We start from the raw sequence: 21,736 nt of genomic DNA, 5'->3' as shown, positions 1-21,736 counted from the left end.
GTCATCAATCACCAAAAAGGGGGAGATTGTAAGCATCTAGGCCCTCAAGGTATGTTTCGGTGATTAATGACAACTATTATTGTGACTAATGAGTTTGTGCAGCTTAATAGATCATTATCGCTCATTTGGTCATATGTCAAAAGAGGCCCCTCAATTTCATTATTCAAAAAGGCGATCTCGGTATTCAACTCAATTATATGTCAAGACTAAGGATCTTTCTAGTCCTAAGTGTCATAAGGTTGAGAAGGACACTTAGGTTAGTATAGGTTTTATAGTTTTGTAGTGATCGCACTATTAAGAGGGGTTAAGGCCAAGTAACTTGAGTATGGACATGGTCAATCAAAAATGGATGCACACTATGGTCACTCAGGTTTTCAGAAGTTCAAATAAGTGGTTCTCAACTTATATCTCAAGAATATTTGGATTTCATTCAAGACTCAAATCAGAAAAGGCAAAATCAGGAAAAAGTCTATACACCGGTTTAACCGACGACTCCAATTTTCTATACGTCGGTTAAACGAAGTCAGCAGAGTCTGGACAAGTCAATACACCGGTTAAACCGACGCGTTTGAATTGAACGTCGGTGCATTAGTCCAGAGTTGGTTTTTCCAGGGTGTTTCAAGGTTCTATACACCGGTTAAACCGACGATGTTTGAATTGAGACGTCGGTGCAATTGACCAGTGAGATGGTTTTTCCAGGAATTTCTGAAGTTGTACTCACCGGTTAAACCGACGATGGTTTTGAGTTAACGTCGGTGCAGTTGTCCAGAGACTTGGTTTTTCAGTTGATCAGAGGACAACTACACTCACCAGTTAAACCGATGATACGTCGGTTAATCTGCCCAAGTTGTAACAGCTAGTTTTCAGAAGGGGCAGTTTACATTCATCGGTTAAACCGACGCTGACTATTGGAGGTACGTCGGATTAACCGGCGCTACGCAGTTTTCTGGCAGCTTTTCTCCAACGGCTCTATTCGTGTGAGCTGCCTATATATACCCCTCCAATGGGTCATTTTGCCACTCTTGACACCAGGCAACATCCAAACACTCATACTATACTCAAGAGCCACCTTGAACTTCATCTTTCACATACTTGTTCATTCAATCAATCAAGAAGTAAGATTAAGGACTTGAGTAGAGAGAAGCTTGCGTGCATCCGTTCTTGGTGATCGGTTCTTGCTCAAGTGAAGGCCTTAGCTTGTTACTCTTGGTGATTGGCATCACCTAGGCGATCTTGGTGATCGAGGTGTTTCTCGCGGAGCTTGCCAAGGATTGTGGGAGCCCGGAGAAGAAGATTGTATGTGGCTTGATCTCCACCACGCCGGGATGGTGAACGGAGACTCTTAGTGAGCGCCCTCGTCTCGGTGACTTGGGAGGTGACAAGACTCTTTGTGAGTGTCACAACGTGGATTAGGGGTGTGTGCCAACACATTGATACCACGGGAAAAAATCCGGTCGTCTCTTGTTCACACTCTTTATTCAAGCATTTTCTTTCATGCAATTTATTCATGTACTTGACTTAGAGATCATAACTTAGCTCTACCTTGCTAGGCTTTACTTCTCGTTACCTCTTTCTTAACTTGTGTTGGTAGTTTAGTTATCCGGTTGGTGAATTGATGCCTTACTAGCATTGCATAGGTTAAGGTTTCTTTATTGTGTTTTAGAATTTGAAAAAGGCCCAATTCACCCCCCTCTTGGTCCATCGATCCTCACAGAGGGCCGACCCCAGGCGAGCGCAGACGGCCAGGCAAGCGCAGGCAGCTCCGACGCCCTCCCTCGTCCCTCCTCGCGGGTACACGGGCATGCCCGCGGGTACGCGGGTATCCGCGGACAGCGGGTATGAGTCTGGTTTCTACCCGTCGCGGGTTGCGGGCGCGGGCACGGATTTAAGTTCGCGGGTGCGGGTTTCTAAAATTAGTATCCGCACGGATTTTACCCGTTGCCATCCCTAGATGTAACACGGTTGGTTCACTATTTTGGTGCATTGCCCTCTAGGGGACTTCGAGTTTGTTTTGGGCCTATAAGCCTGATGAGTTTGGCAGACATGCCTATTTATTCCGGGCCGTGGATAAGGTCTAAGCCTAAAATCAGAAGATCCTGTATATCTTTCGTAAGAAAATTCCTTATACATCATCCAAAGTATAAGATTCGTTGTGGAGGCCAAAGCACCTAGAATAATCCAGCGAACCCAAAACACGTAGGGCATATAGCACGTGATGTGAGTAGCAAGGACTGCCCCATGCGGCTGCATAGAGGACACATGGTTGGTTAGAACAGGGCAACCATCATCAAGTGTATTTTGAATGGAGTTAGAAAATTCAATTATATTTTTCTCTTGATTGATGCATCCATTTTCAAAATTATTTGAAGCATGATGATGAGTATAAAATGAAGCAAAAGGAGCTCCAATATGGATATATTTATTTTTAAGTTATTTTAAGCAGATCAGTAGTTAAATAGAACCTAGTTTCACACTTTAAAAATAATAAAATAGTATTTACAAAATGTTGACTCAGTTTTTACAAAATGTTAAAACAAATGTTTGGAAATGTTGATATGTGATAAGCGCAAAATTAAGCAACAGCTTGATTTGTAAGTTCAACATGCTAACTTTACAATTTCAATATTTGGATTTTATAATTTCAATATTTCCACATGGAATGTTGAACACTTATTAAACATTCATTAAATAGCTTTCGAAAATGTTGGAACACATGTCTCAAATCATTGAAAGGTAGAAATTTATGAACTGATTAGAGCGTCAAAAGAAAGTTAGGACAGAGGGGGGAATCAAAATAAAGAAAAACATATCCGGTCGTGCCGGTGGCCGTGCTGCTACTGATTTTGGTAGGAAAAAGTTCTATTTGCTTGGTTTTTTTTAGTGGTTTTCCTCTTTTTCTATTATGTTTACTTTGGATGAATCTTTTAAAAACATAGTAAATCACAAAAATTATAAAATAGAAAATTTAATATTTTTGGACTCCACGTGAGTAGATATGCGGTGACATATGATATAATTTAGTAAACATTACTTTTTACATTTAGATATATATTTTTTTCTGTAGTTAATTCGTATCTACATTTTTTTATCCAATTATGGTAAAAAAATTTCTGGTGGGCTAATAATTATATTCTTGAGTTGTAGTGCAAATTTCATGTTCATTAAATCATGTATGTCTAAGTTATAGATTCAGAAATTCAATTCCAAGCTATATCAGACTCTTCAGTTGAGTTATAGATTCAGGAATTTAATTCCAAGGTATATCAAACTCTTCAATTGCAAGCATACATGATTCAATGAACGTAATTTTCACTACAAATCAAGAATATAATTATTAGACCACAACAAAAATTTCACCATAATTGGACCATGGAAATGTAGTTATGAATTAATTACATAAAATATATATTTAAAAATAAAAAATAATTTTTCATGTGGAGTCTAGCAAAATTAAATTTTCTATTTTATGATTTTTTTGTGATTTACTATGATTTTCTAAAAATTCATCCAAAAATAAATATAAAAGAAAAAAAGAAAAAAACACTAAAAGAAACCAGCTAGAGATTATATATCCCGTATCGTGAGTACGAGAGCTAAAATATCAGGTTTTCAAGTCTAGAGTGAAAGTGTAAACTCGATCCTCAGTCCAGAAAGAAAGGTAAATACAACTTTTTCCATTTTGGTATGTGGTTCTGACTGCTCAATGATGGGCTGGGACTGCTTCTGGCTCTGCGGTGGGAGGAGGAGGGCACTGGGACAACGGAGCGGTTTTTTATTTTTTATTTCTGTTTTTTATAAAAATATATTTTTGATTTGGAAATTTACAGAAATATACCCCGGCCGCCCCGATGCCGGGCGGCCGAGACCTGGCCGTCCGGCTGCCGGGCGGCAGGGACTTGAACGCAAAAAAAAAGAAGAAAAAAATTGCAGACAGGTCCCTAGGGCCGGTCGCCCGGCAGCGGGGCGGCCGGCCCCCCCTGGCCGCCCGGCAGCTGGGCGGCCGGCTCTACCACCCCTATATAAGGGTTGGCTGGTCCCCCACCCCTCATTTGCATCACTACAATTCCAGAAACAAAGAAAAAAGAGAGAGGGAGGGAGAGAGGCGAAGCCCTGCCGGATTTTCGAGCCGGCGACTGCAGGTAACCAAAATTCTTCTACGCTTTACAAATAGCATGATTGTGTGTCCAGTTATGTCGAGTAATTATTTTTGTTGTAATTATTTTTGTTGAAACAGTAGATTAGCAATCAATTTAATATCATGATTCTGTGTCCAGATATGACGAGCAAGTTTCGTTTTCAAGTTCATTATGGTGACGGATATATTTCTCATGATGCGTATGGAGTAGATCTATTAGCTTTTGAACGAAGAGAGTGCGGAATAGATAAATCCTTAGAGAGGAGTTTTGGTTCCATACGCAAATGGTTTCACGAGATATTCAATATGAATCCAAAGACTCATTTCCTAACCGTTCAGACTGTGACAAATTGGGGAACTGAAGGGGATTTCTGGGAGTTGATGCTTATAGCAAACACCGAAGAATGGCGGACTTACATGCAAGCAGCTCTTGACCGCGGGTGGCCTCTTGCAATGCTAATTCAGATTCACCAAAGGGCAGGCCATTTTGGTGAAGGATCAACAAGTACATCATCTCATATGAACCAAGCAGTGAAACAAGAAAATGAAGATCAGAACATGCATGTCACAGAACCTGAGCCGCAAGGTATAGCTGATCAGGTAGGAGAAAAAGAAGATCAGAACGTGCATGCCATTCAACCTGAGCCGTAAGGTTTAGCCGATGAGGGTGAGCGGATACCTGGAATTGTGGAAGCTGTACAGAATGAAGACCAAGAGGTTCGAATGATGGAAGAATGTGGGGACTCATCAGACGATGAGGACTACCCGTTGCTAGGTGAATGGAGAGGCAAAGGTTTTGGAAATTCAGTGATACAGGATATTAGGAGTAATGAGTACGAATACAGAGAGAATGAGGTCGTGCAGGGGGCAAAGTATCCTAGCATTGAAGCTGTGAAAGATGCTGTGAAGCTTTGGGCTATATCGTTGAGGAAGGAATTCAGAGTTGTCAAGTCTAGCAGCAAAGAATATGAGGTGAAGTGTGTCAATGGCGATTGTACATGGCGAGTACATGCCTACAAGGGCAAGTACAAGACACATTGGGAGTGTTCAATTGTTACACCACATACATGTAAATTAACTGTTGTTGCTCAAACTCACTGTAACATCACATCCACTTTTGTTGCCAAGAACATGGTGGTACTTTACTGAGTGCACCGGGGATATTTTCCCTTCCTAATAGCTTCAGACCCTGCTTCCTTAGCACGGCGGGCCCTCTCTCGCTTCCTCTCCCTGTCAGCTTCACGTTCCTCTGCCTTCTGACGTTCCACTTCTGCAATCCTCTTCTGAATGTCTTCCTGGTTTTTCTTGCGCCTCTCCTCCATCTGTTCTTCATGCAGCATTTGTTGCCACCTTTGTGCAGCCCACCTTGCTTGACGCTCCACGTGATCCTTATCCTGCTGAGATTGCTCGGTGTCTAACCACTGCACGAAATCACATAGAGGCGGTGGAGTCTTTCCCCAAATCATGTTAGAAGTCATTACTAGATCAGAAAGTGACAAACTCTGATAGTGTTTTGTAGTACCTTTGCTCGGTCCTTGCCGTAATGCTTGGGCGGGTCGTACTCGTAATTCTCGCACATGAAGAATCTCTTGCCAAAGTCGTCCCCCAAAACCCTTGATTTCATTAGTTTGCACAAGGATCCGCAAAAACACATAGGCACCTGGACTCCTTGGGGGACTGTTTCCGTCACCTTATTCCATGGAATGTACGTGGATCCTGAGGATGCCATGGTGTTGAGCCCTGGCAATCACAAGTGAGCAATCAGATTGCTAATATACTATATCAACGGTAATCAGTATCAGTAACTACACCTAAATGTACCACTAATCACTCCTAATAATAATTAATCTGATTGCTAAACTATTTTCTAACATTTTATAAAAATGTTTCTAACATTTTCTATAATTTTCTACAATTTTCTAACATTTTCTACAATTTTCTAATATTATCTTGCATTTTTTTATTTTCTAATACTTCTCTAACAATTTTCTAGTATTTTCTAATAATAAAACTAACACTAAATGTACTATATCAACGCTAATCACTATAAGTAACTGTATCTAAATGTACCACTAATCACTCCTAACAATAATTGAACTGATTGCTAATCTACTGTTTCAAAAAAATTACAACATAATCTACTTATAAAATGTAGAAAATTCTAGTTACCTAAAGTCGCCGCCTTGAAAATCCGACAGGGCTTCGCTCCTAATCACTCCTAACGCTGCTTTTCTGGATTTTTAGTAAGCCAAATGGGGGTGACGGGGCAAACACCTTATATAGGGCTGGGGGGCCGGCCGCCCAGCTGCCGGGCGGCCAGGGGGGGCCGGCCGCCCCGCTGCCGGGAGACCGGCCCTAGGGACCTGTTTGCAATTTTTCTTTTTTTTTTGCGTTCAAGTCCCTGCCGCCCGGCAGCCGGCGGCCAGGTCCCGGCCGCCCGGCAGCGGGGCGGCCGGGGTATATTTCTGTAAATTTCCAAATCGAAAATATATTTTTGTAAAAAACGAAAATATAAAATATAAAAAAAACCCGCGACAACGGACCCGTGAAAGTCAAAACGGTGTTTTTTATATTTTTATATTTTTCAAAATTGTTTTTTACAGAAATATATTATCGGTTTCACAATTTATAAGTTTATACCCCTACCGCCCGGCAGGGGGGCGGCAGAGGGCCTACCGCCCGTCTGCGGGGCGGCCGGCCCCTGCCGCCCCCTGCGGTAGGGACTAGGCCCCTACCGCTCGGCTGGGGGCGGCAGGCTCCCCCAATATAAAAGACGAGGCCCCCCATCCATCTGCATTTGCAGCAAACAACATCCATAGAGGGAAAAAGGAGAGATGTGGGGTGAGGGAGTGAGTTGCAATAGCGAAACCCTGCCGGATTCCGCACTTGTGATCTGCAGGTAAGTTACGTATGAATCCATTAATATTGTAAAGCAATTTAATTTAATTAATGTTATAGTATTAAAATTTCAGTTCAGTATTAAAATTTAAGTTTATTACAAACTTGTTTCTAAGTTTTGGATAGTGAAATATAGTATTAAACTTGTTTCTAAATATTGCAGCATAAGGCAATGGTTGCCTCCAATTTTGGAGAATTTTCATGGACCGAAGAAAAATCTAGTATAATACTTGAGATCATGACACATCTTATAATCAGTAAGAAGTTGGATGTATAGCGGATGGTACGATAGAGATGGTGTTGTCAAAATTAGTTCAGTTTAAAGATTTCACATTGTTTCGAGGTATTACAACGCAAGATATAAAGGAACACCTGCTAGAACATCGGAAGATATACATGAGGGTATTTGAACTAGAGAATCATCCTAATGTTATTGGATTCTTACAAAGTACTTGTAAGATATGGATGCGGTCAGAGGTGTATGAGATGCACATTAAGGTAACTCTTATTCAGTTCTAATCCCGTCCGTCATTTGTAATCCATATTTACGAAATAGTAAAATTATTGTGTAATTATATGCTAGGATTACCCCGAGAACATGGAGTTGATTAACAAATCGATACAAAATTTCCGTAAATTGGTATGTATCTTCGGTGGAGTTATGCCGCAAACTAGACGAAGGAGGTGGAAAAGATCTTCGGGTGATAGTTCTTGGCCTCCGCAAGAACAGATGACCGGAGATTCGTCAAGTCATGCTGCACCACCTCAAGCACCAACTTGTGTTAACTGGGATAACGATATGGACAACTTCATGTTCCTCAAATCATGGCCTCCAACACATGATGTTCCTCCCCCTGTACACGAACCTAGAACCAGAAAAGAGAGAAAGGGAAAGTCAAGAGGTTCGTCAAGTCATGCTACACCACCTATAGCACCACCATCTGTCAACTGGGATGACGACCTAAATGATTTCATGACATGATCTATAACATATGATGTTCATCGGTTTTAGATTGTGATATAAATTGTGACGGGATGGCAGACCTCCTGTACCTTTAATTGCAATACTTATATGTTTGCTATGTTTGATTACAATGATTATATTTATTTATGAATCTTGAATCTCGTGTGGCTCTATGATACAATACCACATGAGATACAATGAACGAAATAAAAATAGAACGTTAAACAAAATACCACATAACATATTACATTGAAGGTTTCATTCGTTACAACCAAATTCGAGAGAAATACGCACTGCCAACTAATTAAACAAGACATCTAGACATAGTATATACATAATATACTTAGTTTTGTACACACAAATACATTGCATGCTGTTACGTGCACAACTAGATGCGGCGAATTCATGTAGGTGGAGCCGATCCATCCGTCGGATTCCCGGAAGGTCTAGCCTCGGCAGCAGGAGTGGGTACTGAAAGCTGTGGGCACTTCTTGTAAGTGTGACCGTCTGCTCCACATAAGTTGCAATATTTTTTCTTCTTTCCAACCTCGGACTCATCCATTCCGTTCTGGATACGACGCGTCTGCCGTAGGCCTATGCCCCTCTTCATAGCTGGATCTGGGATGAGCATTGGATGTGAATTTTTTTGAGTGAATGGTCCTAGAATACCGATGCCGTATATCTCATGACACCAAGTCTGTGCAGCGGCTTCCTTTGTGAAATAGTGAGAAACATACGACGCAGCATCTAACCCAGATATAGAACAAGCCGCGATGACATGGGAGCATGGTAAGTGATGAATCTTTGGCTTCTGGCATCTGCAGAACACCCCCCCCGTCAATGGTTATCAAAACTTCTTGAACTACCCTTTGTCTGCGGACACCCTGTCCGATCCTGTCCCTGCATGATACCTCAAACCTTTGCTCTTTTGTGCCCATCGATATAACTGTGTGAAATCGAGCCTTTTCCATCTTTTTTTTACATGTACTCATTGACCCTTCCACAAAAACGCACTCCTGGATCATGAAGTAAAGAAGCGGCTGATGCGTACCGCTCCCTAAAATACCTTACACATCCATACATGATAAACTCAACAATGCCAACAAGAGAAAATCCACAAACACGACGCATTACCATATTGTAACACTCAGCATGGTTGGTCGTCTCGATCCCGTAACGCCTCCCATCTGTGTCATACAGAAGTGACCACTTCTCTTTAGGTGCACCATCAATCCACTGTGTAAATGGTTTGGCACCTCGAACTAATGAATCTATAGAACGTCTCCCTGTTGGATGATGAGGCCTGGCTCTTAAGCAATTCGGCGCTCATGTCATCAATTATACCCCACAAATCATCGAACTTCCTCTGCTGATTCTGAGTGCACAATCGCTTGAACAAATTCATCAGATCCTTATTCTTAAACCGCTCATAAAAGTTAGCAGTCATATGCCTCACACACCACCTATTAACAACATCTGGCCATATAGGAGGTGAAAATGGACTACCTTCTTGGAGTTGCCTTATAGCCGCAAGTAGACCTGCATGCCTATCACTGATAAGGCAAATATTAGGCCTTTCAGCAACAACGTGATTCTTCAGACGTTCAAGAAACCAGTACCAGCTTTCTGTGTTCTCATTCTCAACAAAGGCAAAGGCGATGGGAACTATCTGCTTGTTGCAATCAATTCCGACTGCCATCAATATTGTTCCCTTATATTTCCTTGTCAGAAAAGTGCCATCAATACACAGAACAGGAATGGAGTAAATGAAGGCCCTCACACATGCACCAATGCAGAAGAAAGCTCGCAGCAAAATGCTTGGCCCCCCTGACAAGCTCGGTACACTGTATGTATCAAAAGCACTTCCAGGATTTCTGTGCACAATTGCTTCAAGCATACGAGGTAGGTTGTCATATGAAGCCTCATAAGTGCCAAACCGCATCTCAAACACTTTTTGTTTAGCCCGCCAAGCCTTTGCATAGCTGATCACATACTGGAAATTCTGTTCAATGTCCCTAATTATCAATGCAGACTCGTAATCCATTTTGTCAAGAATCACCTCATACATCTTTTTGGCCACGAAAGTAGATGTGATATTACGGTGATGTCCCACAACACCTGTCAATCTACAAGTATGTGGTGTAACAATTGAACATTCCCAGTGTGTTTTGAACTTCCCCTTGTAGGCATGTACTCGCCATGTATAGTCTCTATCTGCATACCTCACCTCGTATTCTTTGCTTCTAGACTTCAACACTCTGAATTCCTTCCTCAGAGATATAGCCCAGACCTTCACAGCATCCTTCACATCTTCAATGGTATGATACATTGCCCCTTGTATGACCTCATTCACTCTGTATTCAAACTCCGGACATCTAATATCTTGTACCACTGGATTCCCAAAACCCTCTTCACGCCATTCACCTAGCACTGGAGAGCGCTCATCGTTCTCATCGTCCGATGAGTCCCCACATTGCTCCATTATTTGTGCATCCTGGTCTTCTTTCTCCATGTCCTCCACAATTCCAGGTATCCGCTCGCCTTCATCTGCTAAACCTTGTGGTTCTGATTCTAGTTCTGTAGCTTGTACGTTCTCTTCTTCTTTATCCTCTTCCAACTCTTCATTCCAGTCATATGTTGTGTGTGTTGATCCTTCACCTAGATCACCGACCTTCTGGTGAATCTGAATTACCATTACGAGAGGTCACCCTCTTTGAAGAGCTGCATGCATGTAATGTTTCCATTCTTCCGTACTACTTATAAACGTCAACTCATAGAAATCCCCATTTGTTTCACAGGAAGTCACGGTATGAACCGTAAGCAAATGAGTCTTTGGATTCACATTGAACTTCCCGTGAAGCCATTTGCGTATGGAACCAAAACTCCTCTCTAGGGGTTTATCTAGACTGCACTGTCTTCGTTCCAATGCTGATAGATTTACTCCATAGGAATCACGAGTAATTTTATAAAAATCACCATAATGAATTTGAAACGCCACCTTGCTCGACATATCTGGCCATCCAAAGACTTAATTTTAATTAAACTAGTTTCTAGAACCATGGTACGGCTTCAATTATCACTACTAATCCGAACCCTAAGCAGTTACAATTATAAAAACACTAATTATAGAATTAAAAATAAAAAAAAATAGAATGACAAAGTTGAGAAATATTGGTTACCTGTGGTTCGGATCCAAAATCCGGCAGGGCTTCGCTGTTGCAACTCCCTCCCTCACCACACGTCTCTCCTTTTGCCCCCTATGGATGCTGTTTGCTGCAAATGCAGGTGAGGGGACCTCGGCTTTTATATTGAGGGAGCGTGCCGCCCCCCTGCCGGGCGGTAGGCCTCCTACCGGGCGGTAGGGGCTTCCATGCGATAAAACACAAATTTTAATTACATATAAGCCCCTGCCGCCCCCTGTCGGGCGGTAGGGTATAAACTTGAAATCGAAAATATATTTCTGCAAAAAAACGATTTTCAAAAATATAAAAATAAAAAAAACGCGTCAAAACGTTTAGGCCGGCAGTGAATTTGTGGGCCGCTCAATGATGGGCCGTGCGACGCGTGGTTTCCTATCTTTGACGGTACATAGGGTTTGGCCGCTCCCGACTCCGGCGCCCCATCTACCCCTTCTCCGCAGACGACGGCGAGCTGCGCCTCGGTCTCCAGTCCATCCCCTGCGGCTCAATCGAGTTGCAATCGCCGGCGTCAACGGCGAGCTCGCTACAGCTCTCCCTAAGGTACCAATCTGAATTAATCTTGCTCCTAGTCTTTTGGATTTCGATTTGCTCGCACAAAGGTCGAGCTTTTAGAGTAGATTCGGGTTCTAGGATTTGGTTAGGGGTGGACTAGGGCTAAGCGTAGTCATGTGTAAGGCCGATTTGGGTGTTCCGGTGTTCCCTTGGACTGAGATTATCGCGTGTCCAGTTGGGTGATTACAGAGCTAGGTTTAATTGGGTGAAGTGTGGGGCTGATTTCATTAAGATAGGGCATAGGTGGTGGCGTCTGCTGAGATATGGCCAACTGAAACATGGGGTTATAGGTGCAAGCGTAAGAGACGAACTTGTAGGTTTTCTCATCTAAAGTTGAGTTCCCTTAGCAGTTAATCTATTTGCTGTAGTGGTTCGCGGATGAACTGGTTCAGTTCTAGCCTTTTTGTTTACTATGAACCTAACATGTTCTAGTTCCAAACCAAACATCACATGCCAGCTCCTAATGAACTGATTCAACTTGTAGACTTGGTGAGTTCGAATGAACTTGAACAGTTTCTTCCTGTTAATGCCCTGTTCCCGTTTGCGATTGATGCCTTAAATTGGTTAGAGGCTTACAGCTGCCATTTTTGCTATCAGAACCATTTTGATTTTTGAATTTCTCAATTTTATGAGAAGTAATGAAAATTGTGAGTGGTTAGTTGAAGTATAACTTAATTAATGTTGATTAAGCATATGAACCTTTGTCTCACTGAGTTTAAACTTTATGAGGGAAGTTGGAAAATGGATGAGAAAGGAATTGGAACTATAGCTCAAACTGCTTCCTGGTAACATTCGTGCACTAAATTGGCCCCAGTAGATCAGAAACTTTCCTGTGGACAAGAAAATTTTAGAGCCCGGATACCTATATAACCTTCATATTGATCCACTCTGATTCTCATGTGACTTGGACAGCTAGCTACTCTGAATCTTAACTTTAGTTGTATATATGAATTTGTTCTGGATACTATTTGTTGCATACCAGTGACCTGTCTTTACTTTTAAGAGTTTGGGTTAAAAGACTATTTTTTTCATAAATGAAAAGAAGCTGAATGATTCTGTGTACACTATACATTGAAAAATACATGGCATTGGCTTAAAATACTTACAGAAAAGTATAAAACTCCAAGTAGTCTCTAGAATTGCTCTTTTTTTCACTCATTACTTACAATCTCCTCATTTTTCATGTTATAATTGCTACCCTTGTTGTTCCTCATTATATAGAGCAAACAGAAGAGAGGCCTAGTTCTGGGGTGTTATGGCATTATATTATTTACATGAATAGAGTTCTGAACATGCTTCTTTGGCTTGGTTATATTATCTAGTGTGTGTGTGATGTCAGCATAGCTTGCACAACATTTAATCATATTTAATATTGATTGAACTGTTTGGAAAAGTTTTTTCCATGACTAGGGTTTGGATGACAAATCTCGTGTGGTTATTGATGCCAGATAAGTTGGAAAAATATCTTTATGTTTATTTTGGCCTAGGTAGAGCCTATTGCACCAGAGTTTGCTATTTGTTCATCGCCAGCATTTCTTTGTTTCTATTGTATAGGAAAGCCTTTTGAGGTTTCTTTTTCTTCTTCTGTAGAATGTATATAGTTTGATGGGTTGTCAAGATAGCATGCTAACATGTAAATGCATAAATTTCATTTTGTCTGCTTATGTGTCACTAGGAACCAGTTTGACCCATTGCTCGAGTATAAATCCTATATTTATTTTAGATTTGACTCCACATTTTCATTTCTGAATTGTGGTACCCTTGTGGCCTTGTGTCTTATGATTTTTTGGCTCATTAAATTATTTCTTTTTGCTGTTTTCATAGTTTGCACTTTTGTTTGAATTTCAGGTGCTGTCAACTTGGAGGATGGCAGATGAGGAACTAGCTCCAAGCTCTAAGAAGAGGGTTGCAGATACCCAAATCAACAAGGATAATCCTGAGCCTGATGATGATGGACCAGAGCAAGAGATGGGTACGTTCAAGAAAGCTAGTGAGGAAGTAATGGCAACCCGAAGAATTGTTAAGGTTCGGCGCCAGCAGCCATCATCAGCACCTTCTAATCCTTTCTCGGCAATCAGATTTACCCCCACTGATTCTAGTGCCCAAGAAAGTGCCCCTGTTCAAGAGCCTCAGCCTTCAAATGTCAAAGCTGATGGGGGCAGCAATGGTAGTGGGAAAGATACTTTATCTGTGCTGGACAAGAATGCAGGCTCTGGTGAGGTACCTGAGATTCAAAAGGATGAATCAACCGTAAATACTGGTGCTGCAACTGAAGCCGTTGAAATCAGTGATGAGGCAGAAGGCACAAAGGATGGATCTGTTGGAGACAAAGTGGTAGTAGGAGAACCCAACAAAGATAACAACGTATCATCTGAAATCGAGAGCAAAACAAAAGGAGGAGATGCTGAAGAAAAGGAAGGGGCAGATGAAGCTGAGAATAAAGATAAAATTAGCAAGGATGATAATGGCAAGAAAGATGGAGGTGAATCAGAGACCAACAATGGGTTGTCTGACGAGCAGAAAGTTGCTGATAACAAAGGGCAGACATCATCAGCAACACCTCTTTTCTCCTTCAAGAATCTGTCCAGTGGTCAAAATGCATTCACAGGTCTGGCTGGAACTGGATTTTCAAGCTCATCATTCTCATTTGGTTCAGCCTCTAAAGATGACTCTAGTGCTGGTACCCTATTTGGTTCAAAGACTGATGGTTCTTCTTTCCCTTCTTTTAATCTTGGTGCTAACAACTCAGCTCTTGCTACTTCAGCAGAGGCACCCAAGAAATTTGCTATGACAGAGGGCCCTGTTGAAACTGGTGAAGAAAACGAGAAGGCTGTATTTACTGCTGATTCTGCTCTGTATGAATACTTAAATGGGGGCTGGAAAGAAAGAGGAAAAGGTGAACTGAAGCTGAACGTCCCTGTATCTGGTGGTGAGAGGGCTCGGCTTGTCATGAGGACCAAGGGCAACTACCGGTTGGTCCTGAACGCAAGCCTCTACGGCGACATGTCGCTCAAGGACATGGACAAGAAGGGCACGACGTTTGCCTGCGTGAACAGCATCAGCGAGTCGCAGAGCGGCCTTGCCACATTTGCGCTGAAGTTCAAGGACACCGCTATCAGAGAGGAGTTCAAGGATGCAGTGGAGGCTCACAAGATGAGGAAAGCACATGAAGCGCCGCTGAAGACGACTGAGAACTCGCCGAAGGCAGCGGAGGTCTGAAGCTGCACCCAGGTCACACTTGCATCCTCTATACGTGTCCAGGAAGGAGCTGGAGAGATACTATCAGTTACCGCGGAGTGTTTAAGTAAGAACATTGTATCACGCCATGATGTCCTGAGTTGTGGTTCATACGGTTCCCTGTTACTGTTTCTGGAACAGGTGGAAGCCTGTCGAACTTTCATTGTTACAGCCATAATCTAGTAACCTGGAGATGAGACTCTTTTGGTCTACATATGCTTTTGTATTTTGCTACTTTATGCTGTGTCAGTTAAGCTATGCGTGCCGTGTTATCCAGCCTTCCATCGTGGGTGTTTCTAGCGCATATTGCAATCTCTGTGCAACTTCACCTTCGGCCTTTGCTGGATAATATACGGACGGGCCAAGATGTCATGTTGGTGTCTGTTCAACCAAGAAGGTTGCATCAGATCGTGTGGTCGTCTGATCGACCTGAATGAAACACTTGCCGTGCTCAGGCTCAGAACAACCCAAGGCCAACCTGTCAAAGTTAAAATTCAACCTAACTTTGACACGCTCCCTTCTGGTTGAATTGCAACGAAAATAACAATAATGGCACTCCAATTGCGACTTTCCAGCCAGATTGAGGGGGGGGAAAAGTCTAAAATCTGAGACCGAATCCTTCTCGCTTTATGCTTTGTATGTATGATTGTTGCTACCGCTATTAATCTGAGTTCTTGACAACAAGCGCCATGAGCGTGCTCCTGAAAGGTGGAGCACAGAAGCTTGTGCAGATCCCTTTTTGCTAATTAAAAACTAAGCGCAGATTATATTAGTGCTAAGCGGGCTCTTGTCTTGCTGTTCACCAAAACTTGCATTACTGAACGATCCCAAGGCTTGAACGCTGATTTCGGCTGCAGGCCAGTAGAGTAGGTGGGGATATGAATTCCGTGCATGTCGTGTTGTTCTTGGGACGACCTGGTACAGTTTGTGCTTTGCAATTGTTGTGTCCCCATAGTCTCTATTCTCGATAGAAAGAACGCATCACTCGTACTCTTTAACTTGTGGTGATACGCTAACGCATGTCATACACTTCGCCAAATTTCACCCACGGTGTAGTTTGAACATGCAAACTGTTAGCCAGACTTCAGGTTGGCACATGTGTTTCTTGCAGCTGCACACATTCTGGTTGGTTCAGCAACTCTGTTGGGCAGCCTGGAAATTATTGCCATGGAAACTGAAGACACGCGTGTGTGCCTCTGTTTACTTCGATATATCAACATTAAGCTAAGGCAGTCACACCAGAATTTAGAAACGCATATGGTGGTGACCATCTGCAGCCCTAAGTAATAATGGAATCCCTTTTCATCAGTACCTAATACCTACTGCAGTCTGCATATGCGCCCTACGTATTTCACAAGCAGAAATGCATGAAGGTATGGTGCTGCAAAACAATGCGACAGAAAGGGTTAAAACTAATGAAACCACCCATTATCACTAGGTACAAGCCTACAGCTTAAAATATGCTGAACTCCAAACGAAAGATGAAAAAAACAATTCAATTCTGACGAAAAATAACTCAGGGGTTCTTTTGAGTGCAAGAATCTTACAATCAATGATCTAATTCCCTGCAAGAACCAAGAACAAATTTCCATGTTGCAAACAAAGCTTGAACTTCAGATGGTGATGTAAAAATAGTAGCAATGTGTTCATCATTAATTGGAAGTACAAATTACACACATCTTCTAACAAGCTATCGGGAATATGTACAACAACGAGAAATTATATTGCCAAACAACTTTCCGACTATGTATGTACACCGGAAATCGGGCATAACTATGGTAACCTGATGCGGTGGAACAGAATAATGGCATAAGTCTGCTTCACCTATGGTTCAAGCACTAACACCCCTGAGGACTATAATGTAGTTTGGTATGATGGAGCGGCTGAAATATTCTGCTTCACCTATGGTTCAAGCACAACACCCCTGAGGATTGTAATGGAGTTCAGTATGGTGGAGCAGCTGAAATATTTCGCTTCACCTGTGCATCATTTAGGCACTAATCCCCTTGTGGATGGAGCTCCAGGGGTTGGAAGGAATGCTGGTGCAAGCCTGAGCAGCGACCTTCAACACTGCTTCAGGAAGGATGCCGGCATTGCAGATGTTTGCAAAGGACCTCATGTGCTTCATTCCATACTGCGCCAACGACCCACACTGCGCCTCAAATGCACGAACCTGAAGAAAATACAGAGATTTGTCAGGCATGCAACTATGCAAGGAGAGGAAGAGTTGTTTCATGACTCAGCTGCAATCATTGTCAATAAGAGGCTAACCATGGACTTGAGGCAGCTCCAGTCATCAACCAAAGGTTCACCAGCTGCACGAACAGCCTTCAGAACCCTTGGACCATCCTCTGAGCCAAAGAGAAGGCTTCCAATCAGCTCAACACTGTTGTCAACATGAGATCGGTGGGCCATCACTTCAAGTAATTCCTTCCGGGCATCATTTTTCCCAGGTGAGCCCTCAGCCAATTTCCGGTACTTCACAAGAGACAAAGAAGCCAATCAGTTGGTTTATTCATGAAAATGAATGCATAAATCGTGGAGTTCTTCTGATAAATATCAAGATAATTAGCTCTCATGAGAGACAAACCTTCTGCCAGAAGTAAACAAGATCAGCATCACGCTGATTAACAGCTCTTGTGAATGATGGCAAGGAATTGCCTTCCACAAACTTGTTGCCATCGTTAGCAGGGTTTGTGCCCATATACGAAGATAAATGTTGCACATTCAGGTTCAGTGAGCCGTATTGCATCACATGGGAACCATAGGTGTAAGTATTGTGAGCCGATGTCCTATCCTTGACCTGAACAAACAGTAAGTGTAATTGATTAAGCACATTGAAACATGCTTATAAGGTGCTTCTAACAAATCAAGATCAAAACACTCACCAAATTGTATTGCTGCTTGAGAGACTCAGTTCGCAAATTGTGGAAATCACTGTCAAAATAGAGGAATTTCAAATAAGTGCTAAATGAAGATAGGTTATAACTCACTTCAAAGTTTAATCATATAAAAACGGATGATATAATTTGCACCACTAATCTCCTCTGACATTGCTGACATTTTGCAGAATATAAAACACAAACCACTACAAAAGAATAAACAAGTCTAGTTCAATGGTTATCAGATTTGTAGCCTACAAAAAAAACTGAAAAAGGTTATAGTTGGCCTACTCAAATGCATAATTCTGCAGTTGAGCTGCAGCATTTGAATGTGCTCTGATATAGATTTTGGTCAAACTCATAAGTAGACTGTGAGCTAGAAGGAAAGCAGAATAGCTGGTGTCTGCTGATGATTCATGCTACTAGTAAGCCATTTGTTCTCTATCTTATTAAGGGAATTGGGCAAATTGACATGATCAGCCCATTCTTCCCGGAGTCAATACAGAGCACATGATCCAAATAAACTGCTGAGATATCATATCGTGGGGCAAATCAATAAATTTCTTGTCAAGCACATGCACCTAAAAGTAAAGCAACACATGCATCCTCTTCGTCTAACTTTAATTAACAAAGACAGAGGTAGTCATGTTACCAGGTACTAATATCATGGTAATGATTAATCATTCCCCAATAACAAATCTGTACGGTAATATGTGTCTATGTTAGCTAACATATTGGTTTATCAAGTACATGTTAACTAACTGATGTGAGTAAAACCAAAAGAGATTCAATTCCATGGTCCTACATGTGAATTGGTGTCACAAGGTCTGGACAAGATTTCAAAGTAAGAAAATCCAGTGAAAAAGATATATAAAAGAAAATCAAGTACCTGTCTTCCATCCAAGCAATACTATACAAGTCTCCCAAGCAGGTGTCATACTCTGGCGGAGGGCTAGGGTGCTCGCCAGGGCAGTAAGTTCCCCAGCTGCTCTCGTCTGCATTTGAAGCAGTGGTAGCGTACACATTGATGTCGTTCGGCAGGAGACCCTCAAATATGCTCCCAGATTCACATGCTTCAAGGTAAAAGACCTGCATAAGGTGAGAGAGCACACATACAGCTAAAAATCATTGCTTCACGCATCACAACAATACAGAGCAGAAATGAGCAAACAACTGTTCTGTTACCAGGCTTTTGTACGTCCCCGCAGCATGCTTCTTCTTCAGAACATTTACGAGGTCATCACCGTAGAGGTATGGGTAGGTAGGCATCCCTGAATTTTTTTGACAGAGTAAACAACTGTGCATTTTTTTGGTTCGACATGCATGTATGTACTGGTTTATTTAAGTAAATACTAATCTGAATGAAGTCCCATAATGTTTCGAGTACTGACCAAGGACACCGGGACCCCCATGGTCACTGTAGTAAACAAAAATATGATCATTGGGGCCACTGTCCACAACCTTGCCGCTCCCACCACTGACAGCTGTTTTGTTGCCAAGCAGAACAGCGAAGAAATTGTTGACATTGACCTCCCTCCCAGTGTAATCCTGCAGTGCAAATCAGAGTAATGTTAGCCAAATGGAAGGAAAAGTAAGACTAAGGATGTGTAACCATTAGCACTAAAGAAGTTGACACTGGTATGTAATTTTCAATTATAATTAAGTTGTCCTAGCTTTATCTCCACCAAATTGAAGTGGACCAATCCAGCTTTTTTTTTGTTCAGAACAGGTTGGCAAAAGACTAAGGATGTGTAACCATTAGCACTAAAGAAGTTGACACTGGTATGTAATTTTCAATTATAATTAAGTTGTCCTAGCTTTATCTCCACCAAATTGAAGTGGACCAATCCAGCTTTTTTTTTGTTCAGAACAGGTTGGCAAAAGACGTCAAAACGATGGAAATTTAGGCATTCTGTCATTTTCAATGCAGTACTTCATGCTGTATATATTTTTGGGGTTTAAATAATTAAATTATAATACTGTCACGATGTAACTTTTCTTTTTCACAACTACTCCACTGAGTAGAAAGGTAATTCTGAATTTCTCTAACTAGCATAAACTTTACTGGAGGAATAAGTTCAGTTACCTTTGGAACCCCAGCATAGACATCGCCACCCTGGGGATGGTTGATGATGACACCAGGCCTCGGATTTTCCGGGCTGTGAGCGATATCGTCGTACATGAAGACGATGATGTTTTCGTCCTTGAGTCCGCCCTTTTTCATGATCTGGTAGGCATGGCAGATGTCCGCCTGCAAGTTCCATTCCCAAAAGAGCTTGTCTTAGTTTCCAGTAAAAGCTAGTAGTAGTCTAGTAGATAACCTTTCTTTGTCATAAAAAAGTACACTTATTATGGTTAATGCTTGATTCTATTATTAATCACAAAGTTGGAAGTAATTTTTGAAACGAAAAATCATGTTACTGGTGACTTAGTACACAACGGTAAGGTAGATGTATGATGTTCGTACAATCAGACATCCAGACATAGTTAAAACAATATCTTCAAGTCCTGTCTGTACATTTAGTATGAAAAATATTCAAATCGTCATGTTTCTGGACACCTACAAATATCTGGTTATATACAGAGTTTGGCCTTATCAGGATGGTTGCTGTTCCCCGCAACACTGATGGTGACATGTAGGCCCCCAAAAGTCAGCAAAATTTCGTGTCACCTACGGCCTAGGAGACCCGTCAATTTCCCCTTCTGAGAAAATAGAAAAGCTGAACAACAGGAACCGAATCCAGACCATACGGCAAATGAGCTGGACCAAACCGGAAAAAACTTCCTAGTATATTACTAGGAACGGGCGGTGCGCACGGGACGGGCAAAACTCTATTTGTTTGCTTTCTTAAATTGGTGGGCCTGCTTCAAAGCGATGCAGCAGTAGAGCTTTAGCTTTAACTATGGATGATCAGCTATCAAATCAAATCGTATGAAATCAAATGGAGATGACGCGAATCGGATTCTACAGGCTGCGCACGGATGATTTGATTCAATAAGGTAAACCGTCCGTCACCAAGGGAATCAAATTACGCGAACTGACGGGAAGGAATTAAGCAGCCAAGCCGACGATCGGAGCGGAGGAGCGGGGCGCGTCGTACCTGGTGGCGGTAGTTGTAGTAGCCGTTGGAGCCGGCGATGAGCACGGCCCACCGGGTCCCGACGGCGTCGTCCGTCCCCTCCTCGGCCGCCCCCGCCGCCGCGCGCTCCGACGGGAGGCGGATGGTCGGCTCGAGGCTGGGCCGCGCCCGCGCGGTGCACAGGCAGACGGAGAGCAGCAGCGCGACGCGGAGGCGAGCGGCCATCATGGCGCCGGAGGGAGGGAAGGCAGGCGGCGAGAGGAAATTGGGAGCAGTGCTCGGGAGGCGGGGGGTTTTGCCTTTGGGTTCGGGGGAAGGAACGACTCCAACGTCTCCTTTTATCGTGCGCCGAAGGCTTCGCCGTTGTGGGCCCGCGAAGTGGGGCCCGGCAGGGTGTCACTTCACTTTTTTCAACTAAACTTACTCCTGCTAATGGAGCGGGGCTTGATGGGTGTTTTGGTGGGTTTTAATACGAGTACTATTGGATGGATGAAAACGGGTGACACTATGAAACCGGTTGGGGCGGATTGAGTTGACGACACAGACGGGTTGGAATGGATTGGGACGTTATGGTAGTAGATTGGCGCGTAAGTCACATATCATCTTCCGACGTGACTTCGGGTTGAGACGGGTTGGGACATTGGGCCGACGGAGTGGATCGGGATGGGTGATAGTTAGAGCTCTTGAAATATGGGTATGGACGAATTTGGGACGGGTTCAAAACCATTAGCAGGCGTAACCAAACTGCAACACACGCCCCAGATTTTAGGCGTCTAGGACTCATTTTC

At 42.6% G+C, this 21,736-nt stretch overlaps 2 protein-coding genes across 2 annotated transcripts; one reads left to right on the top strand and one right to left on the bottom strand.

The window, feature by feature from the left end:
* The first annotated feature begins 11,543 nt into the window (after positions 1 to 11,543).
* Positions 11,544 to 15,258, top strand: LOC120673238 (nuclear pore complex protein NUP50A-like). The gene is made up of 2 exons (XM_039953996.1): positions 11,544 to 11,737; positions 13,598 to 15,258. Exons 1-2 carry the CDS (start codon positions 11,546 to 11,548, stop codon positions 14,966 to 14,968), a joined length of 1,563 nt encoding a protein of 520 aa, XP_039809930.1. The 5' UTR covers positions 11,544 to 11,545; the 3' UTR covers positions 14,969 to 15,258.
* A 1,321-nt stretch (positions 15,259 to 16,579) lies between these two features.
* Positions 16,580 to 21,268, bottom strand: LOC120673239 (vacuolar-processing enzyme-like). The gene is made up of 9 exons (XM_039953997.1): positions 20,970 to 21,268; positions 19,955 to 20,119; positions 19,260 to 19,416; positions 19,054 to 19,139; positions 18,758 to 18,957; positions 17,875 to 17,923; positions 17,577 to 17,789; positions 17,258 to 17,464; positions 16,580 to 17,159 (listed from the first exon to the last, which is right to left on the bottom strand). Exons 1-9 carry the CDS (start codon positions 21,174 to 21,176, stop codon positions 16,977 to 16,979), a joined length of 1,467 nt encoding a protein of 488 aa, XP_039809931.1. The 5' UTR covers positions 21,177 to 21,268; the 3' UTR covers positions 16,580 to 16,976.
* Positions 21,269 to 21,736: the final 468 nt, after the last annotated feature.

The sequence above is a fragment of the Panicum virgatum genome, chromosome 5N (genome assembly GCF_016808335.1).
Source record: "Panicum virgatum strain AP13 chromosome 5N, P.virgatum_v5, whole genome shotgun sequence".
NCBI lineage: Eukaryota > Viridiplantae > Streptophyta > Magnoliopsida > Poales > Poaceae > Panicum > Panicum virgatum.
The sequence above is the reverse complement of the archived record's forward strand: the minus strand, read 5'-3'. Positions and strand labels throughout refer to the sequence as shown.

Coding starts and splice junctions, on each gene's coding strand:
- LOC120673238 (XM_039953996.1), top strand. CDS start 11,546: ATGGGCCGTGCGACGCGTGGTTTCCTATCTTTGACGGTACATAGGGTT. Junction 11,738..13,597: donor TCGCTACAGCTCTCCCTAAG/GTACCAATCTGA, acceptor TTTGAATTTCAG/GTGCTGTCAACTTGGAGGAT.
- LOC120673239 (XM_039953997.1), bottom strand. CDS start 21,176: ATGATGGCCGCTCGCCTCCGCGTCGCGCTGCTGCTCTCCGTCTGCCTG. Junction 19,417..19,954: donor TCTATGCTGGGGTTCCAAAG/GTAACTGAACTT, acceptor TTTGCACTGCAG/GATTACACTGGGAGGGAGGT. Junction 18,958..19,053: donor CGGGGACGTACAAAAGCCTG/GTAACAGAACAG, acceptor CACCTTATGCAG/GTCTTTTACCTTGAAGCATG.